The 12,319-nt window shown below is 42.1% G+C and overlaps 2 protein-coding genes across 2 annotated transcripts in view; both read left to right on the plus strand.

Moving 5' to 3' along the window:
- The window catches only part of LOC309713922 (uncharacterized protein), a 253,893-nt gene that overhangs the window by 104,804 nt on the left and 136,770 nt on the right, over window positions 1-12,319 (plus strand). The gene's annotated exons all lie outside the window — the stretch shown is intronic.
- rsu1 (Ras suppressor protein 1) overlaps window positions 1-12,319 on the plus strand; it is a 40,015-nt gene that overhangs the window by 8,223 nt on the left and 19,473 nt on the right. The window contains exons 5-8 of the mRNA XM_082545847.1: window positions 3,956-4,074; window positions 4,861-4,943; window positions 5,072-5,186; window positions 5,777-5,909. Of these exons, the coding sequence (XP_082401973.1) occupies window positions 3,956-4,074; window positions 4,861-4,943; window positions 5,072-5,186; window positions 5,777-5,909 (450 nt within the window). The remainder of the gene's footprint in view (window positions 1-3,955; window positions 4,075-4,860; window positions 4,944-5,071; window positions 5,187-5,776; window positions 5,910-12,319) is intronic.

Consider the following 12,319-nt stretch of genomic DNA (forward strand, 5'->3'; position numbering starts at 1 on the left):
GGAGCCAATGAAGGGAAGCCAAAACAGGAGAAATATGCTCTCTCATTTTAGAGATGTTGTGCAAATGGAAGAACGCAGTCTTACATATTTGTTTAATATGTGCGTTGAAGGACATATCCTGGTCAAAAATCACTCCAAGGTTCCTCACAGTGTTACTGGAGGCCAAGGTAATGCCATCCAGAGTAAGAATCTGGTTAGATACCATATTTCTAGGCTTTTCAGGGCCGAGTACAATAACTTCAGTTTTATCTGAATTAAGGAGCAGAAAGTTAGCAGCCATCCAGGTCTTTATGTCTTTGATACATTCTTGCAGTTTAACTATTGGTGTGTGTTATCTGGCTTCATAGATAGATAGAGCTGGGTGTCATCAGTATAGCAGTGAAAATGAAAATGTACACTATGTCTTCAGTCCATTAGCCTGCGATTAAATGGTGTCAAGATGGCTATTAAATGAAATCTTTTTATGATTGTAAAGCAATTAACTGTCATAAATCATCAAGAATCAAATATCTCTAGATGTTTACATTTAACAAAAATTTGAATAAAACTCTTACATTTGTGCTCTGCAACCTTCCAATTCTAAAGCATTATCACCAGAGTGCAATTAGCTGGCAGCCAGTTGAGGCGAGTCGCTTCAAATCAAAAAGACTCAGTCAGACTGATGACAACATGTTGGCAATCTGTATTTTTAAATTAGACAGCAATCATTTTCAAACCTTTGACAACTTTGCGGAGAGCAGTTGTACTCAGTCCAAGTCAGACTGAATCGTTTGAGGTAAGGTTGCTTGTGCAATAGAGGTAAGTGAGAAAAATTGATATGGCGCAGTATTGTGATATTTTGCATGGCGATATTGCGATCCAGAGACACTAAATATCAATATATTAATAAGTGAATCAAAATAAATAAATGAACAATAAAAAAATGAAAATATTGTGGAAGACTCTTCAACTAGCAGAAAGGCTCATCTATTGCACCACTATACTGTGATAACTTCCATTTACAACTGCAGTATAATATTACTAGTATAATATGATTAACTACATGTTCAATTTCACTTGCCAGCACCCAGGGCTAACTACTGCCAGGTCTGTTTAATCACGATATCATCTAAATATAACCTAAAGCTAACACAACATTTCACGAAAACATTGTCATACCAAGAATCAAACACGTCGGTGATAGTGGATGGTCCAGGGCTGCTTTGCCGCTTTGGGACCTGGACAACTTGTCACGAATTATGGTCTCTACCAGAAAATAGGATGTCCAACCATCAGTTTGTACCCTGATGCTCAAGCACACTTTGGTTAAGTAGCAGGACAATAATGTAAAGGACATAAGCAAGTCTATTTCTGAATGGCTCAACAAAACTAAATTAAGGTTTTGGACTTGAATCTAATTTCAGTGCTTTGGTATGACAGGCTATTCATGTTTGAACGGGGAAATACTTTCTCACACCAGTGTGTACACATTACTGTATACAGTAAATTTATCTCTTTCCACCTTTTTAAGTCTGTGCAACCTCAGGTTGCTCCAGCTTCGATTTGATTACAGCAATTTATCTAAATTGGTTTGTTTATTTGATGAGCAGCAAGTGAGTAAAAGAGCATGTGTTTTATGCTTAAACCTCAGCTCAAACACACAGCCTTTATGTGACTCTTTGCTGGGTTATCTCCAGTGATTTACAACACAAATAATACTCAAGAGTTTTCATTTATTGTTTTAGTGTTACAGAAAAACTACAAACTAATCTAATCAAAACTGCAGTTTCTGTGTCACAAATTGGAAGTGAATGTATGTGTATGTTTAGATATGGGTGCAGCCTCACACAGGCAGGATGTCAGTGACAGGAGGATTAGGAGAGGAGCCATGGTGTGTATTGATCCACAAACAAACATGATCTGGATAGTCTAAGCCTCAAACTACTATTCAGGCTGTGCATTCACTTTTCATTTTCTGTTTATTTTTTTGTTTTGTGAGTGTGCGTCTGTACGTGTGTGCGCATGTGTATGTGTGTCGCTGGACTTGCATTGATGTGATTGGACCTCGTAGGTTCGTAATTTCATTTGCCAAACACATAGAACTCAAATAGAACGGTTGTCCCTGTGACCTGTCAGCTCCTTCTACCTGAAAGCATATATGTGCATAAACTCAGCTGGTGTCTCCTCCATTATCAAATCCTCCTTTTCTGTTAATCTGTCTGTTCACACCTTTTGTTTGTTTTGTTCCTATTTATTTGGTTACGATGTTCATGATAATCATCAAGGACAAGGCCCAAACAAAAAATTCAAATTTGTACCATGGGAATCTGTAATTGTGGAAATGCAAGATCAAGAAGTATGGCCACATTTGAGATGATTTCTCATCTGTAAATTTAGAAATCATATTACAGTCACTAAGGAAAGAAATCACAATGGGTTTCACAATGGGTTCACCCAAAACCTTGGCCTATTGTGACCCACACCTGTTTTCAAACCTGGGTTCATGTGATTAGGTAGAGCAGGGGTGTCAAACTCAAATGCACAGTGGGCCAAAATTCAAAACTGGAACAAAGTCGTGGGCTAACATTAATATTTATTGAAAAAAAAAATCTTCCTCCAGATATAAGAATGAATCTTTTCTTATGGACTCAAACACGTTTTGCTGAAAAACTGAATATGGAACAAGCAAAGCTTAGTACTAAACAATATACTGTATATATTAGCTGTATAATACCAGTAGGCCAGCTCTAATAGTAATTTGGTAGGGCCAGAGTTTGACACCTATGAGGTAGAGGATCAAAAGGGGGTCCATGACCTTCTTGGGGATGCTCCCAATAGTGCTTAAATCTGGGAACATCCGCTAATTTCTTGTAGAACTGAAGAAGCTCTTCAAATGAGAGAAACTTAAAGAAGTCCGGTCATCTTTCTTTTCAAGCTCCTTAGACTGTGTCCACATAGTGTAAAGAGAAAAAAAACTGCCCCTTTTGTTCACATAGACTACGATCAGCTGGATTCAGTTTGTGCAGGGAGGAGAGAGATCTTGAAGTAGTCTATAAATATTGATGAGTTACGATTTGAAAGAGCTTTTATTATTGCTGCATGAAAACACAAGAACATGACAGTAAAATGCAAACTACAGGTTAAAAAAACTATCCACTGCTGCTGATTCAACGTGGACTCAAAGACAGCATGTTAACAGTTTGCCAACAGTGAAGAATCCAGAAGAATGGTAAATCAGAGTGTATGCTGATCCCAATCAAATGGCCAATGTTTGAATTTCAACAACCAACAAAAGCAGTAGCATTGCAGCCTCCATTTCTACCTGTACCCGTTTCTAAAGTAGAATAGCTATGGTGATTGCTGTGAAGTGTGTGTCCTATTTAGGTTGGGGATCTGTGATGCATCAGATCTTGATGAATGGAATACTTAAGCTTAAAATCTTTAATTCTGGCAGAACATGGCTTAGAGCGGAGCAGCCATATGCCGCAACCAATTATTACATTTTGTAGCAGTCACCTGATCCAGCTCTAATTATATGCTTAAGCAAAAAGGAAAGTTTTAAGAAGTTTCTTGGACATAGAGAGGGTATCTGACTCTTGGTCAAGGTGCAACTTTCAAAGAGACATTTAACAAAATGTTAGTAGGTGGTATGTATACTTTTGCCTGATACTGTGTGTGAGCAACATGGGGTTAATATCTTGCCCGAGGATAATTGGCATGCAGACTGGGGGAGCCAGGGATCGAACCGCCAACCTTCCCAAAGATGAGGATTCTATATTAATTTTCAGCCTTGTCCCTTGCACACACAGATTTGACATTTTTCAGATTTCAACATTCTGTTGATGATATTGTGTTATGATGCACAATAAGTAATTTAGTCATTGCCTAAATTCGAAACAGAAACTGCGAACAGCTGAAGTTGGTGTATTGTTTTTATGTAATGCATGATATGGGTTTTGTGTTTTTTGGAGCACAGGATGAACCGCCTGAGTACCTTGCCCCGAGGATTTGGGTCATTGCCTGCTCTGGAGGTGTTGGACCTCACCTATAACAACCTGAACCAGAACTGTCTTCCAGGGAATTTCTTTTACCTCAGTTAGTGTGCATGAAGACACACACACACACACACACACACACACACACACACACACACACACACACACACAGTGTATTTATACCCTTGTGGGGACATCTCGTTGACATAATGCTTTCCCTAGCCCCTTACCCTAACCCTAACCATCAAAAATGAAGGCCTAACCCTGACCCTTACCCTAAACCTAACCATAACCTAATTGTAACCCTGACACTAAAACCACAGTTCTTCAAACTCGTGGGGACTGGGATTTCGGTCCCCACGAGGGCTGTTTGTCCCCACAAGTATAGTAAACTACTAATTTTTGGTCCCCATTAATATCCGTCCATACACACACACAAAAGTTCAAAATCATAGAGTCTGCCCAAAAGAATTTCCAAAGTCTCAAAGAGTTATAGAATTATTTTAGTTTATCCCATTCTTGTGGCAGTGAAGCTATATTCAATTCAATTCAGTGTTACTCATGTAGCGCCAAATCACAACAACAGTCGCCTCAAGGCGTTTTATATTTTAAGGTATACCCTACAATAATACAGCCTATGGGGCCAAAATTGCGAACCTGTCGCAGATTGCACGGACGGACGGGGTCTTGTTTAGTTAAGCTTTTTAATATTTTGCCTTCCATAAACAACTAGGTGCCTAATTTGGAAACTTTGGAAACTCACCCTGTCTCTTGCTAACTTATGTTGATGATGTTGCTGAGTTTGCTCTTGATTGATTAGGCTGTTGTGTTGTTCTCCACCATCATTGCACACGGATACAAAGTAACAGGGATCTCTGTTTTCCAGCAACTCTGCGAGCTCTTTATTTGAGTGACAATGACTTTGAGGTCCTTCCAGCTGACATTGGGAAGCTGACGAAGCTGCAAATAGTAAGTCAATATGAATAGAAGTCTTGGAATATTCAAGTCCTATTTGAATTTTAAATCAATGTAAGCATGTGATCTTGTTTAATAAGTGAACGCATCCTCTTTTTGCTTTGTGTATTTTTTCTCTTTAGTTGAGTCTTAGAGATAATGATCTGATCTCGCTGCCTAAGGAGATTGGGGATTTAGCTCATCTCAAAGAGCTTCACATCCAGGGCAACAGACTGACCGTTCTGCCCCCGGAACTTGGTACTGCCCACATACAAACAACTCTTTAGAGAATAGCATATTGATTTACTGTATGTGTATTTCCTGGAGAGTTTGCCTGCTGACCGATGCTGAAATCCTGGACCTATCTCTTAGCCTAACCCAAACTTAACGCAGACCTAATCAAAGTCTTTTTTCCTAAAACTGAATGCTTTACATTATGGGGACTGGCTCTTTGCCCTAAAAACGTATTATTAAATCATCACTGTGATCCAAATACATTCATCTGTTAAAACTGAGTGTTTATGTTTAAAATAGAAATCTGGTGAGAAAAGCTGTGTTCTTTGTCATCACATTTCCTTTTTAAAGGGTCTTAAGCATATATAAAGGCAAGAGCTGAGTTTCTCTACCAACTGAATAAATCTGGGTGGGTGAACTGTTAGAGCAGTACTGTACTCTTCCTAATTAGCACTGCAATTCCCATGATCAAAGCCCTCAACCTGATGGCTCTGAAGCTGTATAGCAAGCTGCATCTAACTTTGTAAATGTGATTAGTTTGCAGAATACAAGATAAACATCAGACATATGAGAAAATGCTTCAATGGCATGTTTGTATGTCCTCTTGTCTACAGGTAATCTGGATCTGACTGGCCCTAAACAGGTGTTTAAAGCAGAGAATAATCCTTGGGTTACTCCCATTGCAGACCAGTTCCAGCTAGGAGTCTCCCATGTTTTTGAATATGTTCGTTCCGAGACCTATAAATAGTAAGTATTACAAGTTACACACACACAAATGTATATGTTTATCTGCAATGCTTGCATTCTTTGTCGCAGTAATATATATATATATATACACACACACACACGCAAAGGGTACTTTGGCGGAGAAGAAAGTTAGAGTCTGCACTGGAAAGCAGAAGACTGCTATTAATTCTTTGTTCCAAGCAGCAGGACATGCTGCAAATCCTCTGTGTGAATGCTTCAAACTGCTGCTCTGAGGCATGCTCTGGAACTGATCCCTGCACTGTGTGGCTGTGGGCGAGAGAGACAAAAAGACCATGTCTCAAACAAATTCCATTCCACTATATGTTTGCATACTTCTGTGAGATTTGTTATAGCACCGTGAAAATATAGAGTAGTGCATACAAATGTCACACTTTGTCTGATTTGAACTCTTTTTTTTTTTTTTTTGACCCACACACAAAATATTTTTCTTCAGCACTTAAATGTCTTGATTTTTATTATTTTATTATTTTAATTATTTTTAATATGCATTTTAAAGTCATTACTAGTGAACTAATTACCAAAAGACCAATCGAGAAGGCTGATGGTGGAAATACAAACATTGTGGTCTCCAGTAAAAATGAAACAAGAAGACGCGCAAGATGCAGGGCTTGAAAATGTAAAGTCAGGCTTTGCCGTTGCCATAGTATGTTGTATCCATTGTAATATCTGATCAACATACTGACCTATCATTTCACTGGACCATGATCTCCCCATCAGTACAAGATGTAGGCTCCAGTGTGCAGATAGTTTTACATAATGTATCAAGCGTTATCTTTCCCTCAAAAGCATCAATGGGAACTCAGGGAATGTTTGTTTTTTTGTTTTTGTTTTGTGTTTTTAGATTTAATTAATCCATAGTTCTATGGCCTTTGAGCAGCTTTTTATTCTTTTGGTGCAGTCAAACAAAGGTGTGTGTTGGAATGTGTTAGACAAGATAAGTAAACATCATGGGTATGTTGAGTTTGCCTCAGATCTATGTGGTACTCTAAAAAGGCAGCAATGTGGGAGTCTAGAGTATAAAATAAAATGCCTCATATAGTGTTCATGTTAATGTGGAAATGGCCTTAGAACACACTTTTTCTGTGGCGAATTTCTTGAGGGATCTCTCTGTATTTGGTAGAATACATTTCTCTGATCAGACCACTCACCATAATACACCGTGATATGTAATGCTCCACTATCGGGACAACATAAGCTTCCATACAGACTCATTGTTACTGAGTCAGTGTTGAAAGTTACATAATTCCTTCTAGTCCTCAGAGGATAGTCCTTTTCCTCCTTTTTTCCATGTTTTTTAATATGACACTATCATTCTTAGCTTGGGACAGTTTTTCATACAGATTTTTTGATGGTATTATTTATGGTGCAACAAAAGCCTAATTTAAAATGACAAAACATTTTGAGTCTAATGTTGGCTGTAACAGTTCTGCTTTAATCACAGAGCTGCATCCTTACAATGCCCGTAATTATATTTCTTAACTGATGATTTTGATATATGTTTTATCTTTTTCGGATACCACATACATGGTTGCATCTGAAAAGTCCTTCTGTTCAAGATCATGATTATCCCTCAGTTTTTATAAACTAAAGACAGAAACGTGGGTTTTAAGCCTTTTTTGACCAGGATTAAAATATTTTGCATTATACGGAAATTATGCATTATAACCATTTATCACTGCGACAGAAAGTGGGATGGCTGCCTTCAGCCTTCAACGAGCTGTCTAATTTAAACATCGTATCAAGCTGAGTTTACAGTTCTTATGCATTTTTTAATGTAGCATTGGTTCTTTAGCTTTACTGTTGATTTTCGCAGTGTAAAACAAACGGTGGTGGATGGGAGCATCAACAAAGTGAACTTTTCTTCGTTAGAGCTTGTTGATCCGTCTTAGAGCTAGTTGATTATTAAATCAATGACAGGATCACAAAGTGGGTGAAACAACACAGCAGATAACAACAGAACACAGATAACAACAGATAACACAACAGCAGCTTCCCTGTTGACATTCTAAATGACATTAGATGACATTCTAAATTCTAGTTCCTTCCACTTGGCTTTATAGCCTCTGTTACACCAGTGCAGTACGGGGATCAATTGTTCAGCATAATAATAGTTTCTCAGGCATGGAAGTGCCATTCCCTCTGTCTCTTTCTTTGATTCATTTAGTTCTAAAGGAATACATGGCTAATGCCTTCATGAAATTCTTTAAAAAGAAAATGTGTATATTTTAAAAAAGTTATTACAGTATTCTCATCGATGTAGCAGGAGTACAGCAACTGCAGTAGTTTCAGATTTTTTCTTTTTCCCTCTTTTTCTTTTTCCCTCTCTGAACTAACTTTAATAGTTCCAAACCAAACATCTATTTGACCCCCATCCCTACATAACTCTTCAAAGAAGTCTTACCATTATTTAATGATGTGATTTTAAATCTATGCATCCATCCATCTTCTTCTGCTTATCTGGGGCCAAGTCACAGGGGCAGCAGCCTAAGCTGAGGAGCCCAGACCTCCCTTTGCCCGGCCACTCCCTCCAGCGTGTCCTGGGTCTACCCCAGGGCCTCCTCCCAGTGGGACATGCACGGAGCACTTCACCGAGGAGGCATCCTTGTTAGATGCCCAAACCACCTCAACTGGCTTATTTCGATATGGAGGAGTAACGACTCTACTCTGATCTGTAAGGGAGGAGCCAGCCACCCTGGCAGGTCATTCCTCCCAATCATGCCCCTCCAGGTCTCACTGTCGTTCCCCATATGAGTGTAAGACCACAGGGTCCCCAGGTATAGCACCCTACCTTGGGACTCCAAGAAGGTCAGGTACTCTAAACTGTCATTCAGCGCATAAGAATCCGACCTGAAGGTGCAGGGAACAAACCTTCTTGTTCACCGGAAGAACTCAGAAGATCTACTAAGATACCCATCCCAGCCCGCTGCCTCTCACCAAGACCAATTCCAGAATAAGACAGACTCCAGCCCCTCTCCAGGAGATTGGTTCCGCAGCCCAAGCCATGCTACATCCCATACCTACATCTAGTTGGTACTCCTCAACCCCACACACTTGCTCAGGCTTCTTCCGTCTGCCAGAGATCAGTCCGCCAGGTTCTCCTCCCCTGGCTGCTGCCCAGCACACACACACCCCGATCCCTGCGGTGCCTCCTGCAGGTGGTGGGCCTATGTCCTTTTTTCTGGCTTTGCCCGGTCAGGCCCCTTGGACTAAGGCCCGGCCACCAGACGCTCCAACACAGGCACCCTCCCCAGGCCTGGCTTCAAGGCGGGGCCCTGTTAACTATCCCAAGCAAGGTGAACTGTTCCCTTGGTCTTTCATTCACAGCAATTTTTGTATCGCTCTTTGTCTGGTCCCTCACCCAGGACCAATATGCTATGGGAGACCCTACGAGTGGTCGAAAGCCCCCAGACAACATAGCTCCTGGGATTCCTGGGAAACAAAAAACTAAATGTGATCGGTTTATCTTTAATTAACAAGGTACATAGGCTGTTATAATTGCTGAAAGGTAACTGTAGTATCAGATGTAAAACAAAATTGTCAAGCTGTTGTAGGATTTTAGGAATTATTTGGAGTTCATCAAGGCACAAAATGGCACTAGTAAAGTAATAATAATGATATTTTTGTGGCTTCAGAGTGATCTTATCTCTGTGCTTGTCCTCCAAGACTTCAATGCAGCATTTGACAACACTATTCACATTTAATACTATTTTAACTTTACAGATTAGAATATGTTGTTGCTATTAAAAGTAATTCATACTAGGTGCATCTACTAAAAAGTACAGATGAGTTCAGCCTCAACGTCAAAATCTGAGGTTAAGTTTTTAGAATGTCTTTTGAATGCAATTAATTACAGAAGAAGATACCATGCGTGCATCTACAAAAAATTCTTTTTCCAATCCTTTGACATTTAGGTCCAGGTCAGGGGCCAAGTTTTCTGAAAATGTTGTGAATACAATAAATTGAGAAAGATGGCATCGAAGATTTTTAAAACGTTACCATAGGTGCGTCTTCTAGTATCCTGAAGAATACCACTGTATTTGTCATAAAAACAAATGACACAAATCAGTCTTTCTATCAGATAAAGATGCAAAGTAGCACTGAGGATTCTTGGTGTGATTTTGACAAGGATATTTTCTTCACTTCACACTTTAAACAAATGTGAAGGACTGCCTTCTTTTATCTGTATTGCTCATACAATTTTCCATTGACACATTCTGTCTCTGGAGTGATGCTGAGGAACTGGTTTGTGTGGTGGTTACTTCTAGTCTATCCATCCATCCATCCATCTTCTTTCGCTTTATCCGGGGCCGGGTCGTGTGAGCAGCAGCCTAAGCAGAGAAGCCCAGACCTCCCTCTCCCCAGCCACCTCCTTTAGCTTATCTGGGGGAACACCAAGGCGTTCCCAGGCCAGCTGAGAGATATATGCGACTTCCGGCGCCCCCCGTGTGCGGCAGCCTGTTACAGCAGCTCTGCTCATTCTGAGTTTCTTTCTTTCTTATCTTTTCTTCTCGTAATTTTTTATAACTAACGTATCAGTAATTAGACTCTGCAACCATTCAACAAATTTCCCACGTGTGGGACTAATAAAGGTTATCTTATCTTATCTTATCTTATAATCTCTCCAGCGTGTCCTGGGTCTGCCCCGGGGCCTCCTCCCGGTGGGACATGCCCGGAACACCTCGCCCAGGAGGCATCCTTGTCAGATGCCCGAACCACCTGAGCTGGCTCCTTTCAATGTGGAGGAGCAGCGGCTCTACTCTGAGCCCCTCCCGGATGGTTGAACTTCTCACCCTATCTCTAAGGGAGAGGCCAGCTACCCTTCGGAGGAAGCTCATTTCCGCCGCTTGTATCCGCGATCTCGTTCTTTTGGTCACTACCCACAGCTCATGGCCATAGGTGAGGGTAGGGTTCCAGTGCGAGCTGGAGGCCATCACCCGATGAAGCCAACAGAACCACATCATCCATGAAAAGCAGACATTAGATTCTGAGGCCACCGAAGTGAAAGTCCTCCGCCACTTGGCTGCGCCTAGAAATCCTGTCCATAAACATTATGAACAGAATCGGTGATAAAGGGCAGCCCTGGTGGACCCCATTACCCACCGGGAATGAGTCCAACTTATTGCCGGCAATGCGAACCAAGCTCTTGCAACGGTTGTATAAGGATCAAATGGCTCGTAGCAATGGGCCAGACACCCCATACTCCCGTAGCACCTCCCACAGGACACCCCAAGGGACACAGTTGAATGCCTTCTCCAAGTCTACAAAACACATGTAGACTGGTTGGGCAAACTCCCATGCACCCTCAAGTATCCTCGAGAGGATAAAGAGCTGGTCCAGTGTTCCACGACCAGGACGAAAACTGCATTGTTCCTCCTGTATCTGAGGTTCGACTAGCGGACGAACTCTCCTTTCCAGCACCCTGGCATAGACTTTCCCAGGGAGGCTGAGGAGTGTGATCCCCCTGTAGTTGGCACACACCCTCCGGTCCCCCTTCTTAAAAATGGGGACCACCACCCCGGTCTGCCAGTCCAGGGGTACTGCCCCTGATCTCCACGCAACATTGTAGAGGCGTGTCAGCCAGGACAGCCCTATAATGTCCAGAGCCTTCAGGAACTCGGGGCAGACCTCATCCACACCAGGGGCTCTGCCACCAAGGAGTTGTTTAACTGCCTCAGTGACCTCGTCCCCAGAAATTGGCGGGTCATCCCCCTCACCCCCAGACTCTGCTTCCTCCTCGGAAGACATGTCAATGGGATTAAGGAGGTCGTCGAAGTATTCCTTCCACTGCCCAACAATTTTCTCAGTCGAAGTCAGCAGCGCTCCGCCAGCGCTACACAGTGCAGGTAGAGCACCGCTTTCCCCTCCTGAGACGCCTGACGGTTTGCCAGAATCTCTTCGAGGCAGTCCAAAAGTCTTTTTCCATAACCTCTCCGAACTCCTCCCACACCCGAGTTTTTGCTTCAGCCACTGCCCGAGCTGCATTCCGCATTCCTACCTGTCAGCTGCCTCCGAAGTCCCACAGGCTAGCCAAGCCTGATAGGACTCCTTCTTCAGCCTGGTGGCTCCCTTCACCTCTGGTGTCCACCATTTGGTTTGGGGGTTACCACTACGACAGGTACCAACCACCTTGCAGCCGCAGCTCAATGCAGCAGCTTCGGCAATGGAGATGCTGAACATAGTCCATTCGGACTCAATGTCCCCAGTCTTCCTCAGAATGCTGTTGAAGCTCTGCCGGAGGTGTGCGTTGAAAATCTCACGGACTGGGGCCTCTGCTAGGCGTTCCCAGCACACCCTCATTACGCGATTAGGTGCACCGGATCTGTCCAGCATCCTCCCCCGCCACCTGATCCAACTCACCACCAGGTGGTGATCAGTTGACAGCTCAGCCC

The sequence above is a fragment of the Aulonocara stuartgranti genome, assembly GCF_965226115.1.
Source record: "Aulonocara stuartgranti genome assembly, chromosome: 9".
Taxonomy (NCBI): Eukaryota; Metazoa; Chordata; class Actinopteri; order Cichliformes; family Cichlidae; genus Aulonocara; species Aulonocara stuartgranti.